The sequence below is a fragment of the Hakea prostrata genome, chromosome 5, assembly GCF_041222555.1.
Source record: "Hakea prostrata isolate BN-2017 chromosome 5, UWA_Hpros_2, whole genome shotgun sequence".
In the NCBI taxonomy this organism is placed as follows: Eukaryota; Viridiplantae; Streptophyta; class Magnoliopsida; order Proteales; family Proteaceae; genus Hakea; species Hakea prostrata.
Genome location: NC_142604.1, coordinates 53,360,329 through 53,385,073, shown reverse-complemented (window position 1 = coordinate 53,385,073; position 24,745 = coordinate 53,360,329). Strand labels below are relative to the sequence as shown.

The window sequence follows — 24,745 nt, the reverse complement described above, 5'->3', positions numbered from 1 at the left end:
CTCTTCTGCTACTATAATTCCTACGTGTTTAACAAAAAACAATGTGAGAAAGCACTTGAAATATAATTCCTAAAAACACCTAGTGTAAATGAATGAGTGAGAGAGAGAGGGAGAGAGTATGACGAACAGGAAAACTAGAGAGCAACAATGGTGACAAGTTCCTTAAGATCACTTTCTGTGCTTGGTCAGACGGGAAGCTCTTTGTGCATGCTCTCCTTTTATGGAGTTTCCTGGGTTACTAGAATGGAATTCTCCACTCGCAACCTTGCAATGGATTGCTGCATTTACTTAACTACAACCCACTTTTTCATGATTGTAAAGTCTGCACTGTAAAGTCCTCCTCATTAATGGAGGGATCAAACAATCAACAAACATGTAGAAAAGATTTCCTCTCAACCACTATATTTGACTAAGTGAGAGAGGAAATCTCTCCTTCTCTTTCTCTCTCCTAATCTCTAAATCACTTGGAGACAACCCCATTAATATGGATGGTAAGTCCTTTGACAAAATGGCAAGGGAGATAAGGCAACGTCCATTTCTTCTTCTCCACTCCAACTATAAATGGATTTTGCTTGGCAGTGGTGCCTACGTGGCACTGCTCCAAGCAGTCAACGGTCAAGATGAAAAATTGATTCTTATATTAAATCCTCATCATAGATTTTCTCATGTTCAAAAAAAATGAATTTTAAGTGGGAAAGACCCGGTTCGCACGGTTCAAAACGAACATTACAAAACCAAAATTCAATTTGAAAATGAAAGAAAAAAACATCGTCTTCAGGCCTGGTCAAGGGAGGTAAAGGATGGAGTTCTGGGCTTGGACGACGGTGAACGTCTGAAACTTGATTGGAGCTTAGCTTGTGGTAATGGGAAACAGAAATTCCATTTGCCTCCTCAACGACGGCGTCGCCACCTCTACGATCGGAAGGCTCAATCGTTCCAAGGTAGAGCAAATCAGAGGCTGGTCATGTTGGCTCCCGAGCGAATTGCTGAGAGTTGGGGTCACCACCACCAACAAGCTTCTGAGATTCAGGCCGGTGTCTAACCCTGTGTCGCTAGTGTCTAACCCTATGTTGATACAAGAGGAACCCAAATGCCCAAATCATACCCAATGTCACAATCCCCACCGAAACCGCAATTGCGACTTTCTTGGTCGGACTACTGGGCTTCACCCCGTCGCCGGTGAAACAGGGATAGAGACATCAGTAGGAGGTGATGGGGTTCTGTGTTTGATCTGGGCTCTGCCCATTAGGAACCTCAGGGAAGAACGGCTCATCTGGGCCTGCAAAAGCCAGTGGAGGAGGCTGTCCTACAGGTGGAGGCGTCACCGGAAACAATGGCTGATGCAGAATTCTCCGGTCGTGAATTTCTAGTACTCCAGTTGAAAGGTAAACAAGTGACGATAAAACCAATGACAGAAGCAGAAATAGAGTACCAAAAAAACCCAGATCAGAAAAACTGAATCTGATACGGGAATCTAAACTTTTCAAGAGAACCATCTCAGATTTAGATCTGAAGCACAAAAAAAGGAAGAGGACGCACAAAAGAAGGAAGAAGACGATTTTTTATTTTTTTTATTTTTTTCAAATTGAATTTTGGTTTTGTAATGGTTTGAACCGGGTCTGTTTTCACTTAAAGTTCTTTTTTTGCACATGGGAAAAATATACGATCACGATTTAATCTAAGAGCCAATTTTTCATCTTGACCATTGGCTGCTTGGAGCAGTGCCACATAGGCACTGCTGCCAAGCAAAATCCACTATAAATAGGGGTGGGGAGGTTTGCTTGATGGCAGAGAAGCAAGAGAGTGAAGCCAAGTGAGAGGCAAGGCCAAGTGAAGGCAAGCAAGGTAAGGCAAGTGTGGGGGACACTCCTCTAGAGTTGAGAGTGTGAGTTGAGAGAGGGTGTATAGGGGTATCTGGTTTTGGATACAGGGTTGGGTTGGGTTGTAAATCCAAGCATTGTACAAGTGTTGTATTTCAACTTTCTCATAGTGAAGGTCCCATTACGCCCGTGGATGGAGGCAAAGCCGAACCACGTATATTGTTGTGTCGGTGCTTCTTTTGTGATTATTTCCTTCGTTATATTTCACGTGGGTCCCACACAAGTACTATTCACGTGGGGCCCACACCGACACTATTCACAACACTATTAACACGGGCACTATTCACGAATACATTTTTGTGTTGTTTTTCTCTGTCGATATTTTACACAGGAGGGAAAATAGTGAACCGTCTATCGGTATTTTTTCCCAACAAGTGGTATCAGAGCAAGGTTCGCGTGACTGTCGTAAAAGATGACGATGGAGGCAAGCGCCGTAGGACGGATGATCAGCTTGAACGGGAGCAACTGGATGATATGGAAATCCAAGATGGAAGATTTGCTATATTGCAAAGACTTGTATGCTCCCATAGAAGGTGCATCGTCAAAACCCGAGCAGATGTCTGAAGCGGAATGGAAAGTCCTAGATCGAAAAGTCGTTGGCTTCATATGCCAATGGTTAGATGATTCTGTTTATCATCACGTTTCCACTGAAAGTTCGGCGCATTCACTATGGCAAAAGCTAGAAGGTCTGTATGAGAGAAAATCCGCTTGCAACAAGGCATTCCTTATCAGGAGACTTGTAAATCTCAAATACAAGGAAGGGAGTTATGTGGCAGCACACTTAAATGAGGTACAAAGTATTGTTAACCAACTCAGTTCTATAAATATGACACTTGATGATGAATTGCAGGCTTTGTTATTGTTAAGTTTGTTGCCAGAAAACTAGGAGACCTTAGTTGTATCCTCAGTAACTCAGCTCCTGAAGGAAAGCTCACAATGGATATAGTAGCTGGAAGCCTACTGAATGAAGAGACAAGGAGAAAATCCTCAATCTCATCTCACAGTGAAGCCCTTGTCATTGAGAAGCGGGGGAGAAGTAAAACTAGACCACAGTGAAGCCCTTGTCATTGAGAAGCGGGGGAGAAGTAAAACTAGACCGCCTCATTTTCGTGAGAAATCACATGGAAGATCCAAGTCAAGAAGCAGGATCACATGCTACTAATGTAAAAAGGTAGGGCATATGAAAAAAGATTGCAGAAATCTTAAGGCACGAATGGAGAACCAAAGTGAGGACAAAGAAGACAAAGAAACCACTGCCATTAGCTCAGATGGAGATATTATCATCGTCTCAACTAGTGATGAGTTTTGCCTCACTTCTACATGCCATGACTCAGATTGGGTCATTGATTCAGGTGCATCCTTCCATGTTACCCCTTACAAAGAATTCTTTACTACTCTTGAATCAGGTGATTTTGGTACAGTAAAGATGGGCAACAGTGGCATTTCAAAAATCGTGGGAAAAGGTAATTTGTGCATCAAGACAAATGTCGGATGCCAATTGGTTCTCAAAGAAGTAAGTATGTGCCAGATCTCCGTTTAAATCTAATCTCTGCAGGAAAGCTAGATGAAGAGGGATACCATAACCATTTTGGCAATGGTCAATGGAAACTTACTAAAGGATCTCTAGTGATGGCAAGAGGTAGCAAATGTTGCACTTTGTACAAAACACAAGTGCAAATATGCAAAGCAGAGGTAATTGCAGCAGAGGAAGAGTCCACTGCAGAATTATGGCATCAAAGACTTGGCCACTTGAGTGAGAAAGGTATGCAAATTCTCACAAGAGGGAATCTTCTGCCAAACATTAAAGGTACGCACCTAAAACAAATCCAACACAAATCCAGTGCAAACCCAAAAGAACATCTAAAATGGATCAAATGAAGTCAAGACTTCCCCTTGAGAGAAGGGGAGAAGGGGCCAACAAGATAGTTATCATTGTAAAAACATGACCAAATATCTATTCTAGATTAATTAATCATTACCTATAAAGAAAGAATGATGTTCACATCATTATACAGTTGTCGAGCTTCCAATCCTTCACCCACAATTAATGAGACTTGCCCCACCCCTTTGGGAGTTCTTAAAGACACCTTAAGAGACTTCACTTTTGCAGTTTTAAAAGTTTTCTAAATTCCAAAGGGGTGGAAGGTAGGTTTTCACTATAACTCCAATTCTAGCTATTTCATATAAATCATTTTAAATGCATGAGTCTCACCAAATCATAAATGTGTTGCAGGTACATTAGTGTCCGATTGCAATACACTAGAACTGTAAATACTTTCTAGATCCTGAGTAGCTTCTTCTTCTTCTTTTTTTTTTTTTTTTTTGTCATAACCTCTTTACTAAGAAGTATGAATCTTTACCGCTATACCAACCCTACATTGATAGATCCTGAATAGTTTGATGCTTCAAGGCTTGAATGAATTGGACATGCTCCTTACACATATGCTTCCATTTGGCGGATGACCTCACACGTGCCCTTGCAAACAGTATTCTCTACTGGAGATACTTGTTTTTATGCACCAGATGTTGAAATGCGAGAAAATTCTCCTTGATGAGAAGGTTATTATCAACCCATATCAACTACCAACAAAAGGTCTTCCAGTTCAACTTGAACGTATTCAAGGTTTGAGGTAGCAAAGCTACTAATAAGGATATATATGCTCTAGAACCATTTTCTTATTTTGTTTCATAGGTCATGACTCTAGCAATTGGAAGAACATCTTATATCCATCAAATCCAATTAATGAGTATTATTATATAATAAATGGATATGAGGTTAATTAAGATATCACAATGTTCGTGCTTGTAAATGTTTACAATGGTTGTGGTAATCTTTTTTCGAGCACGTAGAACTTTCAAATACGAATATGAGTACGTTTATAGTTATGTACATCAAACTTTGCAAATAAATGCAAAAACGTAAACAAGAAACTAAATGGAAAACACACACAAGATCAAGAGGAATGGAACATCATTCAGTTTGAATACCTTAGGCCACTGAAGGAAATCATAGTTTTTCTTTGAAACTAAAAGCACTCTTCATAATAGATAATTTTCACCTCCATGATATGACCTTAGAAACCCTTTTATATCACTTCCATCACATTAACATGATTTTCCTTACTTGTGTCTAGGCTTCTTAAAGAAAGAATATGTGAGGAGCATCAAGTAACCTAGAGCAGGGGGTGAATAGGTTACCTCTAGTGGATTAGTTTAATTCAAACAGTTTTGCAGACTAAAAACAATTAGACAATTAAAATATAAAGTAGAAACACCACAACACAAAAAAGTTATAGTGATTCAACTTCTTCAAGTTTATGTCTACTACTCTCTTGGGTTCAAGAGAAATTTTCAATAGTACTTTTCTTTTATTACAATGATAGAGAACAAAATGTTATAAATCCTAGCTGGCCAGGAAAAAGTGTCCTAACAATTTTTGTTATCAGGGCAAGTGCACTTGATATAATCCTAATTCAACCTAGAAATAGGATTCAAATAAAATTATATATAAGATGAGATGCCATCCACTTGAGTATGGATTGTGATGCAATATGAGTGTATACTTGTTAAGGATAATTCTGGTTTTTCACAATTTGAGGGCAAAATAGAAAACCACGAGCAATCCTAGCCGAACCTAGGGTTGCCCTAGCTGCCAGTGCCACTACTCCATGTGTGCAAGGCTTCAAGAATCTGACTCAAACTCAACTACTTAAGTGACTTCAATAAATTACATCTTATCCACAAGTGGATCAGACTAGGCGAACGGCCGACGCCGACACCGTCCGATCCGTTGCCCGCTTCCGTCCGTCGATCCGGAATTTGGAGGTCCGATCCGTCCAACTTTTCGGATTCCGTTATCCGATCCTAAATATCCGTTTTGATTGTTTGTCCTTTTAACATTTTTATTATAATTTCTAATTTCTTATTCCGTCCGCTTCCGATCCTTTCTTTTTTTCGTGTTAATCTTTACTCTATCCGGATTTTATCCGGATTTTCCGTCCGATAGCTTTCCGATCCGATCCGGTTGTTGCGGCGGTCGGTTTTTCCGTTTTCGGATCGGATCCCTTCGTCGTGCGTTCGGAGGCGGTTCGGCTTCCATTTACGGTCTGTCGGACTCGGTTGTACACATATGAGACATAATTCATACCAAATACAAATAGATAATTTGTGTAATTCAAACTCTAGAGAAAGAGTCTAGTATTAATGTTGCACAGGACTCTTATAGCTATAAATATGTAATTTATACTATAGTCAATCTCAAGGAAGCAAATCGCATTCCCATGGATTTAGGTTGCAAAAATCAACCAAACCACGTACATTGCTTGTCAAACTCTCTCATCCTCTCTCTCTCTCTCTCTCTCCCTGTTTTTCTCTCTCATATCTGAACTCGTGCATGGATTCCCAGTTTTCTTCTTCCTGTTTATGTAAGAAGGATCACAAGCGCATCATTCTTCCTTAAGTGTATCATACACATTCAAACTGTTTAGAACACACTAAAAGATTTTCAGATATGTTTTGGACCCTTGAGAATCATAACTAAACAGCCCATAAGGTTAAGCTCAATACGAAAGAAGCATCCAACGATCGAGGAGGTTTAATTAGATACAGCTTATAACTAAATTCTGTTAACACAATACAAGTCAGTCCTGATGATTTATATATATCTGCTGAAGGATTTCTTTGCGATGTTCCAAAGAGAAAACTGTATTAAAATGTCCAGTGATATATAAACACCTTACCTGCATCTATAAATAGATATTACAAGGCAACATTCTTGGGGCACAAACTTGTTGTATTGCCAGGGAGAATAGTTGATCTAAGTAAGTGACAAACTTAGGATAATTACAAAAAGTTATATAGGAGGTTAATATAGATAGCTTCAAAAGTAACGGCATTCGGAGGATGCTCTCTTCTGAACCTTTATGGTCGGTTCAGTTTGTTTCTAGGTGGGCTAATTCTGTAGCCGGTACCCTACCTAGGAAGGCCCGGTCCATGGCTAGTAGGACTGCGCCTATCGCCTGGTCGAAGCGAACGGATGTCTTGGGTTGCTGGCCCTTTCTAATTAAAACTCAGTTACCAAAAAAAGTAACGGCATGAATGAAATGGTCTCAGTATGACTGTTTTAGTATGGATAATCCAACAGTACAAAATGGACATCTAAGCATTCATAAAACCAAAGCCATTTGAAGTCCTAATAAAAAGTTGTGTTATTATTGGAAATTTGAGCTACCCATCTTCATAGAACAACAACTACCTCTATTTACAAGACAAGAGCACCATACACCAGATTTCAGCCCATGAGGGGATTCCAACTTCTTGTGTGTCCATCTTCTATATCTATAAATAAATATTAATAAATTTATATGACTTGGGACTTCTTGTGTGTTCAACTCTTACATCTTCTCCTTCTTTACTTTATCACGATGGCCAAATTACCCCTCTTGTTAGCCGATCCTACCCTCAACTCTTTGACTCTCATTCTCACCTAACTGGCAATCTCTTCTCTCTCACATAGACCCCCACCCCTTCTTTTGATCGAGCCTCTACCCTAGTCTTATCACAGCCATGCAACTACCAATGAAATCGCCCTACCCCACCCTGAAAAGGGGTTTAGATCCTCTCATTGGAGGATATCTCCCAATGAGTGATGAGAGAATAGATTGCAAGAGTTTGGATCCTCATGTGTAAATATTCTATTCCAAGAACACTCATTGAATTTTCCCTCACTGTTGAATTAAAATATATACATGGTTAAATCCTACAACTCATTGAGACTCATTGAGAGAGCTCCTCCAAGAAGAGGAGCCGAAACACACCCACCATCTTATAGCTTCGAGAGAGAAGAAATTGGAGGAGAGATGAGAACAAAAGCAAGAGACAGAAGGGGGGGGGGTGTAGTGGCAGTAGAATGAAGGTATTCACCAGATTGCAAGAGTTTCGATCTTCCATTCATATGGAGAGGAAAAATTCTGATTCACCTAGTTAGATGCTTCACATTTGTTGAATTAATAATATATATATATATATATATATTAATAAAGGATAGAGAAAGTATGGGTTACTACATTTCCAGAATTTCCTAAAAATATTGATGTTATTTTTAGATTGAAAAATGTCAAATATCCAACAATGTAGATTATAATTTTTCTTAGATTGGAGGGGAAGAAAAATAAAAATAAAATAAAATAGGGATAATTACTATTGTACCCTCACTTCTAAATGTGTTAAGTGACTGTTAATATTAAATATGTAATGTCCAATTTACATTTCATTAAAATTAAAAGTTAAAAAGATAATTACCTTCATTTATAGAAACTATATTTATCCTTAAAATGTTATAATTTAAAATCAATTTTGGATTTGAAAGAATATTAGTCGTCTCCATTTAAAAGTGATGAAGGCCTAGAGGAAGAAAGTTTGTGAATAAATCACCTCTTGAGATTTTGTTTTTTTGTCCCTAGCTCCATCAAAATATGCGTCATGGTAAAGATGAATTGTTTCACAGTATAAATTTAAGTTTTAATAACAAGAGCAATGATTTGATATAAAAGAAATGAATCTCCGTGTGTTTGTGTTGTAATTCTTAAAATTTACACAAAATAACAAACCAAAAATTATCTCTGCTGTTAGTGTGATACTTGTTAATGATGGTCTTACCATTTACTAAAAAAATATAAAACATATAGATTTTTAGGTAAGGTTCATCTTTAATGGAAGTGTTATTCTGAAATTATTTTTCTTTTTATTTTCCTCTGAGAATTTAATTCAGAGATTAGTGGGACCACACATTTATGGTTGTTGAAACTCTCATATTCCACTTAAATTTTTGACAATCACAATGATAGAATTTTTACAAACAAATTAGCATATAAAATGTTTATTACCAATGGACGGGTAGTAGGATTATTAGGAACTTGACTTCTCCATGTAGGTTCAACCCCTACCGGCGGCATCTATAATATCCATTGCCCCAATTTCCCAACATATAAAAGTGCATTTGTACCGGAAAAAAAATATAAGATGCTTATTAATAGAAAATTTCGTAATATGCACAATGACTAGAATATATTAGGTGATTTTTAATTTTCAACTTTTGAATTAACTTTGATATTTCCTCATATTTAGTTTATATTTTGAATTTTATTTAATCACACCTTTCTTTTATTTGATGATTTCTTTTTAGAAAAGAAAATAATTTAAGGTTAATTTTTTTAATAGTTAATTAATGATATTATTATAACTTAATAAAAGGATAAATTAGTAAAGAGATAATTCTATGATTATTTTTGAGATTTTGAAAAGAATATTTAGATACCACATTAGGTTTGTTCCTGCCCTCTAGGTAATGTGCTCACGTAAAGATACCTTCCAAGCAGGGAAGTATATCTTCAAATCCTATAGTCCATTTCGTATCGCTTCAGCCTGCCTGATGTGGTTACCGTGGGAGGGTTCTACAGAATATAGGGACAGTTGACTAGACATCAAAGCTTCATTTGGAGGAATTGAGGGATGAACGCTAAGAAACTGTTTGGGACCTCTCACCTGAATCTTATTTCCGTAATAACCCCAAACCCATTAGTTTGGACCCGCAGATTTATAACCTCACATTCTCAAGGACCCTCAAGTTTAGCAACCAAAACCAGTCTCATCATTTCTTACTGCGAACGAAGTTTGCTTAATGAAGCACGCCTTTTGTTCGATGAAATTCCTGAAAGGGATGTTGTTGTTTGGACAGCCATGATTACAGGCTACACATCACGCGGGCGTCACCACCAAGCATGGATGCTATTCCGCGATATGACAATAGAAGAAAGTGTTAAGCCCAATGCGTTTACCGTCTCCAGTGTCCTAAAAGCATGCAAAGGCTTGGAGTTGTGTTCTTGTGGAGCAGTGGTTCATGGTTTGGCATTAAAGTATGGCCTGGGTGAATCTTCGTATGTTGAGAACGCGCTTATGGACATGTATGCTACGTGTAGTATTAGCATGGATGAAGCATGCATTATTTTCCACCAAATGCACATGAAGAGTGATGTTTCATGGACGACTATAATCTCTGCTTACACACACAGAGGAGATGGTTTCAGCGGACTTAAAGTTTTCAGGAGTATGTTGCAGGTAAAATTTGATATTGAGTTCCTTTTGCCAGGTAAAGTGATTGCTTGTTTGGAGTTGGATAACCAGCAGGACCTGCCAATTCTAGTTATGTTTTTGGAGAAATGTTTGGCTCCAGTAGGGTCCACAAGTGTATTCTGCATTGGACTGGAGATGGTAACTGGTCTGATTCATGGCACGTTACAATATGAAAAGATAAACTTTGATATCCTTAACCATGCCCCATGCTCCCAACCTCTCCTGCAACCATAGTTAGGGAATCTGGGTATTAAGAACCCATTCTGTTGGTGTGATGCAAATCCTATGGAATGTGCTTCACATAGGATACCCTTGCATCCTGTTGATACTCGATCAAACTGAAAATGGGCATGAATCAGTTCCCACAATTCTTGCTATCTTTTACGAATCACACGCCACATTGCTGTGGCTGGATCTACCAATATTGCAAACCCACAAGGATTAATCTTCTACAGAAAAATCAAACAATGACTTTTACCCAAGAAAAGAAGAAAGGGAAATGAAAATTTCAAACAATGACTCATGGTATACATGGTTCACTTTACATTGTCTGAAGGATGCCCCATGAAGCGATACCCTCGGGCTTTCATATTTGCTCAATACTTTAACCAATAAGAAATGCGGCCCCCATGACCAAGATATCCCTTACCCTGTTTCAACCTTCATGATGAGTCTGCAATTACAATAGGCCTCAGCCTTCCCAATAATTAGCAACGAAAAAAAAAAAAAAAAAGAAGAAGAAGAAAAGAAAAGAAAAGAAAAGAAAAGAAAAGAAAAGGAAAAGAAATTGAATACAAACTCAACCCAACCAGAACTATGTTCTAGGCTTGCCCTGAATACAGTCAAGAACAGATAAAAGCCTAGAACACACAAGGATTTGTAAACCTCCTCAAGGATACATTCTTGGACTTGGAATGCAATCAATCACTCAAATCCATCACCATGAACACAATTGCTGCTAGTTCCCATCACTCTTGAGCCTTCAAAAAATGCCAATTAGTGATAGCTGGTTCCCTCTTCTCTGGTATTTTCTCTGATATTTTAAAGCCTTCGAGAAGTCAGTTTCTGAAGGAATTGCACATGCAGAACCCTAGAGATGCCACTCCAACCAATTTTCCGAAGTAGAGCGAGTTTTTCTGCTCGAAATAGAAAAGTGTGATATTCTTCCTACAAAGACATTTGAAATGTCTTTTGATTTTCTCTGGTTGGAGATTTGTACTTGATCAGATCCCAGCTTTGAGCTAGCAATTACTAGTGGAGGCATTCTGGGTACACTTAATTGCATTGAATTAGGTTCTGAAGTTTAATACATGGCTAACCCAGACAGTGTACAATCTCAATATTCGAATTTCCAAATTATCAGTCAGCCTGGCAGAGTGAGGTTGGGATGCTTTGGTAAGCTTATCATGGTGGGCTGTGGGCCGCAGAAATTAGTTCTATTTGTTTCATATAAATTTCTTGTTCTGTCATTGCATCAAAGTGTGGTGCAGCAAGTTAAGTTGCTCATGTGTTGCATTGATAAAGCTTCCCCAAGGCTTTGATTGAATTCTGTGTTCAAACATAATGGAAGTTCAATCCTTACAGAGATTCCAGAATTGTCTGCAGAACAAATACCCTGCTCTGGTATGCTTATCAACAGAACAACTTGGTAAAGCACAGATCTCTAGAGGCAGGAATAGCCTGCGTGGTAAGTCCTAGTTGTACTAGGAACGCTAAGTAGCAGTATGGAAGCAGCCAGCCAGTTACTTGACTCAACAGGATAAAGCAAATTTCAGATGACTAGTATTCAGGAACAACAACGAAACAGGTCTTATCCCAACTAAATGGAGTTGGCTACATGGATCCTTGCCTTCCAATCAGATCTACTTAAGGTCATACTGGGTACAAGGCCTAAGCCATGCATATCTTTTCTGACGGCTTCTCCTAAAGTTACCTTAGGTCTGCCTATTTTAGTTCCTAGAATGTAACTAGTATCAGGAACTAGAATATAAAATTTGAGAACGACAGCTGATTTCAGCTACTTGTTTGAAGTAGAAAAAACTAGAAAAGTAGAAAACAGGGTTGTCTTTGGTTTTAGAAAGGAGTACAATACTAATCTAATTTTGAGCTAATAAGAACTATCAGATAGAAGATGCAGAATAGGGTAGGAATCCACCTAACCAGTGAAGAGAATCCAATCTTCCATTAAGAAATCCACCTGACCACTGCTGGCACACCATGAATGACACTGTGCACTCTTGAATAGTACTTAAAAAAGATTTACTCATAAGTTTGTGGTGAGGCCATAGCCTGTTGTGACATGTATAGATTGTGTAAACTGTCTTTAATTACCCCTGAACTAATTTGAAATTCAGGGCTATTACTTTGATTTAATTACCCCTGAACTAATTTGAAATTCAGGGCTATTACTTAGAAGTAAAATGAGGCATGTATATGACACTTCTTATAATTCTAGGGACCTAGATTAACTAACTTCTAATCAAATGGACTGCCTGCAAATTTGAACTTGACTAAATTACTACACGACTAAATGATTTTTCCAGATCTTACCGTTAGTGTAAGTCTATTACAGTGGTTGTTCAAGAACAAAAACAAAAATGAAAAACAACCAAAGGCCTGATGGCTGACACATGTAACCCAATCCAAGGCTTATATCCACTAAAATGAGCAACCTTTGAAACTACGCGCATCAAACTCCTCCCCCCCCCCCCCCCCCCAAAAAAAAAAAAAAAAAAAAAAAAAAAAAAAAAAGAAAAAGAAAGAGAAAACTCTTTTGCTCTTACATATGGCACTCATTTCTTGATTTTTCACTGCAACAGGATGGAGCAGTATTGAACCCATACAACTGTTCAGTTGCTATTAAAGCTTGTGCTGCAACAGGATCCTACAGTTTTGGCAAGCAGATTTGTGCTCTTGTAGTTAAATATGGATTGGGGTCTAATCTCCCAGTCGGAAATTCTATAGTAGACATGTACTGCAAATGCCACAGTTTATCTGAAGCAAATCAATACTTTCTCGAAATGTTTCAGAAAGATTTGACTACATGGAATACTCTGATTGCTGGGTTTGAGAGATCTGGTTCAATTGCAACCCTCTACATTTTCTCCCAGATGGTGTCACAAGGTCTCAGCCCTAATTGTTTCACATATACTAGCCTTGTAGCTACTTGTGGTAATATGACAGTTTTGAGTTCTGGTCAACAGGTTCATGGGGGTATTATTCAAAGAGGGTACGAAAGTAATTTGCCATTGGCTAATGCTCTTCTGGACATGTATGCCAAGTGTGGAAATATTGTTGATGCATACAAGATCTTTTGCGAGATGCCTCATAGAAATGTGATCACTTGGACTTCAATGATGATTGGCTATGGGACACATGGGTATGGAAAAGAGGCAATCAGACTGTTTGATCAAATGGTAAGTTCAGGTATCAGACTTGATGCTATTGTGTTTATGGGAGTTCTCAGTGCTTGTAGTCATGCGGGGCTTGTCTGCGAAGGGTTGAAATATTTTAGTTCAATGGTCATCAATTATGGGATTACTCCAAACCGGGAGGTTTATGGGTGTGTTGTAGATCTATTAGGACGTGCAGGAAAGGTCAAGGAGGCCTATGAATTGATAGAGAATATGCCATTCACGCCTGATGAATCAATTTGGGGTGCACTTCTTGGGGCCTGCAAAGCATATGGAGATTCAAATTTGGGCAGATTGGCTGCTCAGAAGATATTGGATTTGACGCCTAGTTGTGTTGAAACTCATATCTTACTTTCCAACATTTATGCTGCCGATGGTAAGTGGGGGGAGTTTGCAAAAACAAGGAAAATGATCAGAATGGTGGGGAATAGGAAAGAGGCGGGAAGGAGTTGGATTGAAGTCAAAAATAAATTCTACAGTTTTGTGGTTGGTGAGAAGGTGGGTGTCCATATTGACTTGGTTTATGGAGAACTTAAAATGCTACTTCAACACATGAAAGAAGCAGGATATGTTCCTGAACGTCAGTGCCTGCTATATGATTTGGAAGATGGAACGTGGGAGAAAAAACCAAATTTTTATTAAGCAACTGGGGAAGATTATATTGAAGAAACCCGAGCTATCCAAGCAAACCATTAAATTTCCATAAGAAGCTTGAAGAATAAGAAAACACAAGACAAGGCATGAATGTATAGGTTTAATTTTGAAGGAGAGGAAGCTAAGAAAGAAAGCCACGTGCCAGGAAACACCATGGTATGGATGCATGTGCATAACTTTTGTTTGCATTAATTGCATTTATACTGTTAACAGATGATGATTGATAAGTGCTTCATCCTCATCTTAGCTTTATTCAGTTATTTGTTTGAAAGTTGACTTTATTACAGCAACTTAGGAAAATCATTTTTGGCTTACCTGTATTTACGCAACAATGAAGACATGGTTGTCAATGCTGTATTTCCATAAAGTTGTTTTTTGGCAGAAAACAAACTTGTATTTGTTTGGGAGTTCATTTTCATAAACAAAAATTTTCATTCTGTCCTCAGTTGTTGTCAGTCCTATTGCATAAATTTCCCTGAATCGGTGATTTACTTGAATGGCCAATGAGTGCTTTGATCTGAGAAAAAATGTAATTTTTTTTTTCAATTTCCTTTTTCCTGTGATATTTACAATCCTGTTTTCTGTTTTGTAATTCCAAGTGTAGATAGTCCCCTCTGTCTGTCTACTCTTGTTTGTCTTTATTTCTTCTTTGGTTCAAAACAGAGAGTCACATTTCATGTTTAATTTGTTCCTGTTATCTTTTGAAGGCTTCATTAAGTTTGGAACTCATTTACTTCAAATCCCCCCCCCCCCCCCGCCCCAAAAAAAAAAAAAACACTAAAGACAGACAGGCCCAAGGAGAGTTGAACTCATAACGCCTCTATCGTGAGGTGTCAATCCTTTTCCAACTGATCTGCTGCTTAGGGTTACCTTTTATATTTCAATCCTTTCTTGTGAAAGAAGGTTTTTCTCATCCTTCTTCTGATGCATGATGCATGATCCATGCAGATTTTCCTCTCTCTATGGGGTTAGACATTGGCTTGGTGGATCCCAAGCTGGGTCTGAGTACGTGCTCTAATCCATTCATGTCTAGATTGGTTAACCACACAGCTGCCACAACATGTCCAGATGTGTTAAATCTGGGCAGCATCTTTTGGGGTCACCTGGAAATGTGGCTGACTCATTATATGATCTAATTCTCTGGGCCAGCTTGGGCATTGGGACAATGATATTCTTTCATTATCCTTGCTCATTTCTTTATCTTTATTTTGATGATTTATTTTTCAGTAAGCTGACTCTTGATTATAATTGTGTTGCATAAAACATGAGTGCAGGCTAAGGTTGCTCCATTGTGACTAAGTGGTCATGGGTTCAAGTCTGGAAACAACATTTCTGTTGAAGTTGAGGTAAGGACTAGGCATTATGAGTCTCCTGCACTGGGTATGCCTTTAAATATGAGTCTAGGACATAATTTTTTATGGCTATAAAGAAGTCTAGACAAAGTTTGAAGGATCAACAACACTCACACCATTCATGAGACTTACTAGACTTGCTATTTAAATCGCCTTCGAACTTGAATTTCTTGTGCTTAAGAAAAGATGGTAGCATGATATTAGTGAATTGGTATGAAAAAAATCCCTTTGATTGCTCTGCTTGATTAATAGCTATAATAATTTTGCATGGGGAGCATAGAATTATGGAATGCTACAATGAAGAGTGATAAGAACCCACGAATTGAATGCAAAACTGATTTATTTAATTGATAGAATAATGAAGAACAATGATAAATTGGTTACAATGGTGCCAGTCACCCCCACAACACATTGCTGCCCCTCAACCTACGGCTGCCCAAACACTCACATAAATAATCCCCTTTTCTACTACTCACATCTTACCTCTATTTATAACCCCTAATCAACCTTAATCTCCCCAAATCTCTCTCATTCAGTAGTAAATATTCGTAAATATTCTATTTATCTCCAAATCTCTCTTATTCAGTAGTAAATATGTTGCAATATTCTGCAAGTCATTCACAATATTCTGTCTATCCCCAAATCCCTCTTATTCAATAGTAAATATTCTGCAATATTTTGGAAATCATTCACAATATTCTGTCTGTTCCCAAATCTCACTTATTCAGTAGTAAATATTCTGCAAATCATTCTTTATTCAGCAACCTCCTTCTTAGGACCAGATCTGATTTCTTTCCCTAACTGTTGTTCGCGAGATATTCAGCAAATCATTTCTCTCCCAATATAGCATAATACTGTGATCCCACTATCACAGGGCTCTATCAAAGAGCTTTAAGGACATCCCAACAAACCTGAGTGAAGATGTGGATTGGAGTCTTAAAAGTGGCAATTTTGTGCAAAAATGCCGGAGGTGATGCAGCGCAAGCAGAAGCTACTGTTCATGCTACAGTGACATGAACAGTAACTTAGGAGATAATTCTTCATATTTAGTTGGTTCCAAGTCCAGCTTCAAGGAGATAAAATAAAAAATGTTGTTTTGCACGGGAGTTGTAGAGATAATTTAAGATTTTGTTATTAATTTATTGGGATAATTAGATAATCAGATTTTTAATTTGGGTAGGATATTTAAAATCAGTTTTAGTTAGTTTTAAATTGTTAAGAGTCCTAATAGGATCAGTTTTTGTTAGTTTTGAATTGCAAAGAGTCCTACTATAGTTGTTCTCTTATTGAAGTATGTCTCTTATATTATTTAAACTCCTGTAATCAGCTTACTGGAGAAGGAATAGAAAAAAATGAATTAAAGCTTGGGCTTTGTACAGTTGCCCCCTCCCCCCTCTCTCCTCTTCTCTTCTTCTTATGGGTGTTCTTCTCCATTTTCCCCCTATCTGATTCTTCTTAGGTTCCCCCTTCTTTCCCTTATCAACTTTATCCTTCTTTCTTCTTTAGTTTGTTCCCCATTCAAAGGTCAAGATTGATAAGAACCCATGAATTGAATGCAAAACTAGTATTATTTAATTAATAGAATAATGGAGAACAATAATAAACTGGTTACAATGGTGCCAGTCACCCCCACAGCACGTTGTTGCCCCTCAGCCTATGGCTTCCCAAACACTCACATAAATAATCCTTCCCTACTACTCACAGCTAACCCCTATTTATAACCCCTAATCAACTTTAATCTCCCCAAAATCATTCACAATATTTTGTCAGTCCCCAAATCTCTCTTATTTAGTATTAAATATTTTGTAAATCATTCTTTATTCAGCAACCTCTTTCTTAGGACCAGATCTGATTTCTTTCCCTAACTGTTGTTCACCAGATATTCAACAAATCATTCATCTCCCAATATAGCATAATACCGTGATCTCAGGGCTCTATCACTACTGGCCCCTCGAAAATCACGTTGTCCTCAAGGTGATGGAAAATTGGAAGCTTGGTCTTTACATGTTTGCCACACAACCATGCTAGTTCGACATTTTGCACAACATACCTCCCTGAGAACCAATAACCACATAACTCCAAGCAACCCAAATGAAGAAAACGTTGAAAATTTCAGCTGAATTAAAGAGTACACTAGGAATTGCCATTGGAACTGACTTCAGCTGAACATCAATAACATATGGACCCATATAAAGCACAAATCTTGCTCCCTTGAGTTTCGTGTCAATATATGAATTAAGGACTTGTAGCGGATTAGTAGCACTGGTTGCCATACTATCATTTGCAGCGATTTACCCTTTGGCCTCTTTTTCACCCTCTTTTAAAATCTCTACCAATGCTTTATCGCCATGGTTATTATTTGCAATACCGTCACCCCTTGTCTGGATGGCTCCGAAAATTTTCAGAGCATTCTCTGTGATTTCAGCCTTTGCTGCTTTTATTTGTTCCTTTATTGATGGTTCATACACTGTGATGCCATTAACTTGCTCAAACCTGATATTTTCTGCTCCTCCCGCTCCTTCAGTCGCTTGCTCAACATTGAAATCCAATTTCAGGGCTTCCTTGAAGGTAAAGCCATGCTAACGCCTCTCCTTCTAAATATTGCAGTGCCACTCCCAATCTTGTTCATCATCGATCTGGTGTTCCCAACAGAATAACAAAACTTCAAGAAGCCATTCCTGCACATCCCCTTCCCCAAAAAACATGGATAATCCGGTTTTCATTGCTTCCCGCGGATCAAAACGTGCTCTGATACCAATTTGATAAGAACCCACGAATCGAATACAAAACTGATATTATTTAATTAATAGAATAACGGAGAACAATGATAAATTGGTTACAATGGTACCAGTCACCCCCTCAACCTATGGCTGCCCAAACACTCACATAAATAATCGTTCCCTACTACTCACATCTTACCCCTATTTATAACCCCTAATCAACTTTAATCTCCCCAAATCTCTCTCATTCAGTAGTAAATATTCTGCAATATTCTGCCTGTCCCCAAATCTCTCTTGTTCAGTAGTAAATATTCTGTAAATCATTCACAATATTCTGTCCGTCCCCAAATCCCTCTTATTCAGTAGTAAATATTCTGCAATATTCTGTAAATCATTCACAATATTCTGTCTGACCCCAAATCTCTCTTATTCAGTAGTAAATATTTTGCAATATTCTACGAATCATTCTTTATTCAGCAACCTCCTTTTTAGGACCAGATCTGATTTCTTTCCCTAACCTCTGTTTAGCCAGATATTCAGCAAATCATTCCTCTCCCAATATAGCATAATATCGTGATCCCAGGGCTCTATCAAAGATCATTAACTACCCATGCCTTCTAGCCTTGCTAAAAGTTGGACGTGCACTAGATTCTGGTCATGGAAAAAATTTCAGTTGAAAGTACCGAAATATTCATAAAATTTGAAAACAAAATGAAACTCCAAAGAATTTCCCTAAAGTTCAAAGTTTCGACCAAAATTTCACTAGTTTCGACACTAAAACTTATTTTTCCTTTGTTTTTGTTAAATTTTATCCGATTTTCACCTAATGTCCACAACTATTTTGCTTCAAACACCTCTTTTGCTCCTTTGCCTTCAAATACCTTTTAAGCCACAAAGCTATTTATGGGCCTAAGCCCAAACTTCAAAGGAAACTTGTCGGCTACAAAATGTGAAGCATAAGCCATACCCAGCAGTTCCAAACTTCCATTTTTCCATTTTTGTTTTCTTCAAGCCTTAAATGATCTTGTATTGCTTTGAAATTAATTTAGGCTTAGTCTATGACTATTGATCTATGATTGTGTGTTGTTAAACTTATATTTTAATTATTGCAACTATTTTTTTATATATATATTTTTAATTTTTTGATCTTAGAAACTATTTTCTAAATTTCAAAATACATATGTATCACGTATATATGGGTTTGAATTTAATACATGTGAGACACCATCACTTGATCTAGTTGGTCATTGTATATTTTTGACTTGTTGTATATATAACCATTCTATCAAACAATTCAATGTATGCTAATAATTCTATGCATGTATGCAATATAGTTTGTACTTGTCAGAAGACTCAAAACCAATCATTTGTTAGTATACTTAAATGATAATTTTTGAGTGGCTTTTTTGGGGCAAAATACTAGTTCATTGTGTTTATTATGCTTCAAATAGGTAGAAAGCAAGAAATCAAATGAAATGGAGGTCATATAAGGCCGAAACCCTAGGGTCAAAATTTTAAAAAAAGTATTAGGTTTACACTGAAATTTCAGTCAAAACCCAAAGATTTTCAGTTTTTTCTGGTGAGTTTCAGCCAAAATTTTCTCCATGGTTCTGGCCTTTATGTACTCAATTTGTTTACTTTGATTAGTTCCAAGTAAAAGAAATCCAACCAAGTCATTTTCTTGAAGAATTTAATGACCATTAAATGATGTCAAGGGAGTTCATGAAGTGTTTTTAACCCTCCTTGTTCATTTTTGAGGAATGTCAACATCACTATGGTGGGCTCAAAATTTTAGGATGCATACTAAGAGAGATGTACTTGGTAGAGTCATATTGTAAAACCTAAACTGAAGGAGGTTCTGAATTGGAAGATAGAAGATTCTATTGCAATGTAATAAAAATAGTTCATAACTTATTGTTTCACATGTGATGTTCTGGGATATTATCCATTATAATAAAATTCTTGTTTCTTGCACCATGCAATCAAAACTTTTGATATGCTAAAAACTCTAGAATCAATATCTATTTTACTGAATTTGTATTCAATTTTTTAATGTTTTTGAATTTTGCTTCAATTTTATTCCTGCAGTACCAAGTTATGGGAAGGTCTTGCTTGATGTGTTGGTCAAGTGCTTGCTTGTCAAATGCTTGGGTAACAGGTTCAAGTCTTGGAACAGGGTTAAAACTGTGTACATTGACCATTCCCAAGCCCTGCTAAACGTAATAGGCTTGTCACTGGGTACAGTCTCTCTCTTTCTCTCTTTCTTTCTTGCTTTCTTTCTTTTTTCCTTTTTTCTTTTTGTACTCCTCTGCTGGCTCGTTTCGAGTATCTTTTCCTCTGTAGTGTTATCAGTAAGGTCTATTATTACTCTTTTTTCAGTTGTATTTAATGCATTGAGTAAAATCCCACACTATAAAACTCTGACCTCAGAGGCCTTTATCCTTGACAACTATTTATCTTGATTGGGTGTACAAGAAAGTCATTTGAGTTGGCACAGCCATATTCAACAGAGGCCTTTGAATACTCCAGTTCAGAGCTTGGATATCCAAATTGAAGGGGCAGATTTAAAGTAATCTGAAGAGAAGCAGTGAGAAAAGACATGCTTAGGTTAGGCATTGTATTTAGTATGACCTTGAGTAGAACTGATTAGAAGATGAGGATCCATGTAGCCAATACCATTTAATTGGGTTAAGTTTGACTGTTGTTTTATGGTTTGCCTACTTACTGATAATCTTCTTCATCACTTTGCTTCCCAGGAGCACTACAGAAACTGGGCCTTGCAATATAATGGGGACTGCTGGTTTTACTCCCGGGCCTATTAATTAACTGCAAGTATCAGCAACTTCCCTGTTACACTGCAATGGTCATAGAGGCAGTTATGAGTTTCTTTGTTGTCTCATATTCAGCTTGGATGAGAAAGGCAGAGTGGTGAAGCGTTTTGGTGTTTAATTTGTGACAGCCCTAACAGCTAACAAATAAATGTGAAAACAGAAGGAGGTATGACTCAAAGGTGTTACATTTAGTGTCCTTACAGATCAATCGGGATGAAAGAAGAAATTAAATTGGTTTACTTTAATTAATTAGATCAGTGTATGGGTGGATGAAATCATCTGGATAATTTAAACCTTTTTCAGTTCCATTCATATCATTAACAGTGGAACCCCAGAACTCATGGCAACTACTAACTAGTATGGGTACATGACCCCTTTTTTTATCCTGATGGTCTGCTTCTGTACTTTTTCAACATCTCTATTGTGTGACAGTGACTTCTTCTATATTCACCTTGTGAAACATTTTCTCACTTTCAGTTTTAGATGTTAACCCTTTATCCCTATTTGGACTTCCCTCAACATATGATAGTTATATGTAATGTCATGTCATTGGTAAAAGAGAATGTTTAATCCATTAAGTGGAATGATTTTGTGGTTTGTGTGTTCCAAAGAAGTGCAACAGATTTGGTTTGTGACTATAAATATATATTTTTTCTCCTTTCATTAATCTAACTGTCAATGCTTGCAGATCTGATAAGAATATGAAGGCTATACTTAGGTTGGATCTAAAAATGATGCAAAAGGTAAGAAAAAGAAAATGGAAATATTGGAATTACTATACCAAGAATGATTTTGTATGGAGACTTGGGACAAGATCCTGTTCTGATATGCGGTGGGAGAGTCAAGGTGGGAAGGACAAAGTGTGGAACACAAAAGACTTCCTCTACATGTCTCTTCTTCTTCTTCTTCTTCTTCTTTTTACTTTTGTTTGTTGTTGTTGTTGTTGTTGTTGGGTTGGGGGGGGGTGTTGTAATGACTTCCTCTACATGTTACAATCAAATAATAGCTGGCATTGCTTCACTGAAATATGAACTCATGATGCCAACCACACACCAGCAGGTGGCTGGTTTTAGGAGTGCGATTCAGGCCAATTTTTGTTCACAAGGTGGAAAATGATAGTGCAATGGTTCTAAACAGATCCTGTTCTGATTAACAACTATAAGAACAAACACCAAGGAATTTTGAATTGAACTAGAAACAATATGAAAGAGCACAGAGATTTAAAGTGGTTCATACACTAATGTGTTATATTACGCCTAAGAGGGAAGGAGAACTTTTCACTATGTATAAAGAAGAAAAGAGTGAAGATCTTTCAACCAATTGCCAAATCAGCATTACAATAACTCACGCTTAAAACTTGAAGGCGAAAATTTCCAAATCTCATAGTGCTTTATAAGTGAACACAGGGTACATACTTAAGAGATTTTATTTGATTAAACAGGTCGATCCATCGAATCAGCTTGTACAGGCGGAAGCCCTTTGCTTCCATCACTATTCTCCTAAATTGGGTCATTCGGATCGTCCACCAAAATATACCGATATGAGTTACATCTTTAAAGTCGGATACATGAATTCAGGTGACAACATAACAGTCACACAGATACCACATATGTGGGCACCTCACTGAATCAACTGACCCATATGATAGGTCCCAAGTCCCAACTGCCTTGAATGTGTGGCGAAAAAAGCAATTGCATCTCATCATCTTCACCTTAATTTTTCCTTAGTGAAAAGGAATGAAAATTTGGGGATCGTGGAAGCCACAGGGCCTCAGCCAGCATCAAACTTGTGAATCTCCTCGTAGTGATAAAGAGATAAAATGAACCATAAGGAAATGCCACGTGTCAGGATAGGATATCTTACCAACTCATCCAGACACTATTTCCACCCCTTCAATATTGAGCATAGCGACCATAAAATTTAGTAGTGTTTGCAGCCATTAGAGTTTTCTCTCTGTATTCACATTCTTCCAATCTTGGCAGTGAGAAACCCAACAATGGCAGCCTCAGCCACACTCTCTGGTGCCATGGTTAGCACCTCCTTCTTCCAAAGGAAACCTGTAACTAGCCTTCGTTCTCTTCCTAATGTTGGCCAAGCTCTCTTTGGACTTAAGGCTGGTCGTGGCAAGATTACAGCCATGGCAGTGTACAAAGTGAAGCTTCTTACACCTGAAGGCCCAAAAGAAATTGAATGTTCTGATGATGTTTACATTCTTGATGCAGCTGAGGAAGCTGGAGTTGATCTCCCTTACTCATGCCGTGCGGGTTCTTGCTCTTCTTGTGCAGGAAGGGTTGTTGAAGGGAAGATCGACCAATCTGATGGTAGTTTCCTTGATGATGAACAGATAGATGAGCGATGGGTTCTTACCTGTGTTGCCTATCCACAATCTGATGTGGTTATTGAGACCCACAAGGAAGAAGAGCTCACTGGTTGATCATCTCCCTTTGTTTCAATGGAAGTTGCCCTCAGGAGGAAGTCTGTCACTTTTTTCTTTCCTTTTATTTCATTTCTACTCATCTAGTTCGGGTTGTATGAGTATTATGGTTAAGGAGTATTTCATGTTTTGTAATTGCAAACAGATTCTTGTATCTTTTATTTAGATTACCTGCTTGTCACTTCCCATTCCTCTTTTCTCCTTACTCTGATTTTGCATCTTATCTTGTGAATCGATTACTGTAAGAGCCTCAGGTACTTTAGGAGCCCTTTTTTGGATACTTCACTAGCTATGTGATTTAATTCCTGGAAGTTAGAACCATCTCCGCAGCAAGTTTCAGTTGCCAAAGAAACGAGGAATTTGGTTCAGCCTTTAATTAGAGATGTAATAAGGCTTGGTAAAACAGAAAAAGAGCCCCTTCCCACTAACACTTCCAGATCCAGAAGAAGAGATTTTAATACGATTCATAAGTTCTTGTGTACGATTCATTTGCTGTTTTAGTGAAATCACACGCAGGGCAAGAATTTTCACAGATAGAAAATCTGAATGTGCAATATCTGTTAAAACTGTGGTCTGAAATTGTTCCACCTAAACTAAATTATAAATTATATGGCTGTTGTCCATATGGTTATCCCTCTAATCCAAGGAATGACAACAACTAAAGGTGGTCTGCTAGTTCTTGTTCTTTGAAATAATTCAAGAAGAGTTGTAGCATCACAATCTTCAATTGCTGCATTTTGTTCTGGGTTGTTGGTAAGGAGTTGGAAAGATTTCTCACTTGGTGATTCAGATGAAAATGCAGAAAATCTTGAAACCCTGCATACCCATTGATCCCAAGATTATCATGGTTAGCTCTATGAACATTAATTGAATCACCCAGAAGGGTGGCTTTCTAGATATTTGGTTCGGTTCTATGCGTCTGGATTAATTTTTGTAGGAATTTGCAGACTCAAAAGCAAACCTTTTGGGCTGAATAGAGCATGTTTTCCTTTCATTCATAAAATTGTCTGATTTAATCTTTTATCCTTCCACAACTTGGCCAATTGGTCAAATGCCAGCAACAAAAGAGCCTCCCTCAACCGATGCAGCCAAGGCCTTCTCTCTCTTGTGCCTACTCTTTTCTGTTAGCTTTGTTCTTTCTTCCTAATCTATCAAAGCTTTCACTCGCTTCTCAATTTCTAGTGCACTCACCAACCCATCTTCACCTCCCTTCATTGGCATTGCCAGCTTCATCTCTTCCACCAAAATTACCCTGTTAAGAAGCTGCTCTGCATACAGAGGCCATGCCACCAAAGGTACCCCTGTATAGACCGCTTCCAGTATTAAGTTCC

General features: G+C 37.9%; 2 protein-coding genes and 1 long non-coding RNA gene across 3 annotated transcripts; all 3 read left to right on the top strand.

Annotated features, from left to right (window-relative positions):
- Nucleotides 1-9,215: 9,215 nt before the first annotated feature.
- On the top strand, nucleotides 9,216-14,216 carry PGN (Tetratricopeptide repeat (TPR)-like superfamily protein). Its single transcript, XM_089154641.1, has 2 exons — nucleotides 9,216-9,995; nucleotides 12,830-14,216. The coding sequence occupies exons 1-2, from the start codon at nucleotides 9,390-9,392 to the stop codon at nucleotides 14,063-14,065; spliced, it is 1,842 nt and encodes a 613-aa protein (XP_089010767.1). The 5' UTR covers nucleotides 9,216-9,389; the 3' UTR covers nucleotides 14,066-14,216.
- Nucleotides 14,217-15,020: 804 nt separating this feature from the next.
- On the top strand, nucleotides 15,021-21,594 carry LOC149016521 (uncharacterized). Its single transcript, XR_016173343.1, has 3 exons — nucleotides 15,021-15,423; nucleotides 20,238-20,756; nucleotides 20,906-21,594. It is a non-coding gene; the product is annotated as an uncharacterized LOC149016521 (long non-coding RNA).
- Nucleotides 21,595-22,891: 1,297 nt separating this feature from the next.
- On the top strand, nucleotides 22,892-23,625 carry LOC149016520 (ferredoxin-like). The gene has a single exon (XM_089154643.1). It carries the CDS (start codon nucleotides 22,977-22,979, stop codon nucleotides 23,412-23,414), a length of 438 nt encoding a protein of 145 aa, XP_089010769.1. The 5' UTR covers nucleotides 22,892-22,976; the 3' UTR covers nucleotides 23,415-23,625.
- Nucleotides 23,626-24,745: the final 1,120 nt, after the last annotated feature.

Bases quoted from the DNA above. Each gene is read 5' to 3' on its own strand.
- PGN (XM_089154641.1), top strand. From the start codon at position 9,390: ATGAACGCTAAGAAACTGTTTGGGACCTCTCACCTGAATCTTATTTCC. The intron at 9,996-12,829 runs GTAAAATTTGAT...TCACTGCAACAG, and splicing joins TTTTCAGGAGTATGTTGCAG to GATGGAGCAGTATTGAACCC.
- LOC149016520 (XM_089154643.1), top strand. From the start codon at position 22,977: ATGGCAGCCTCAGCCACACTCTCTGGTGCCATGGTTAGCACCTCCTTC.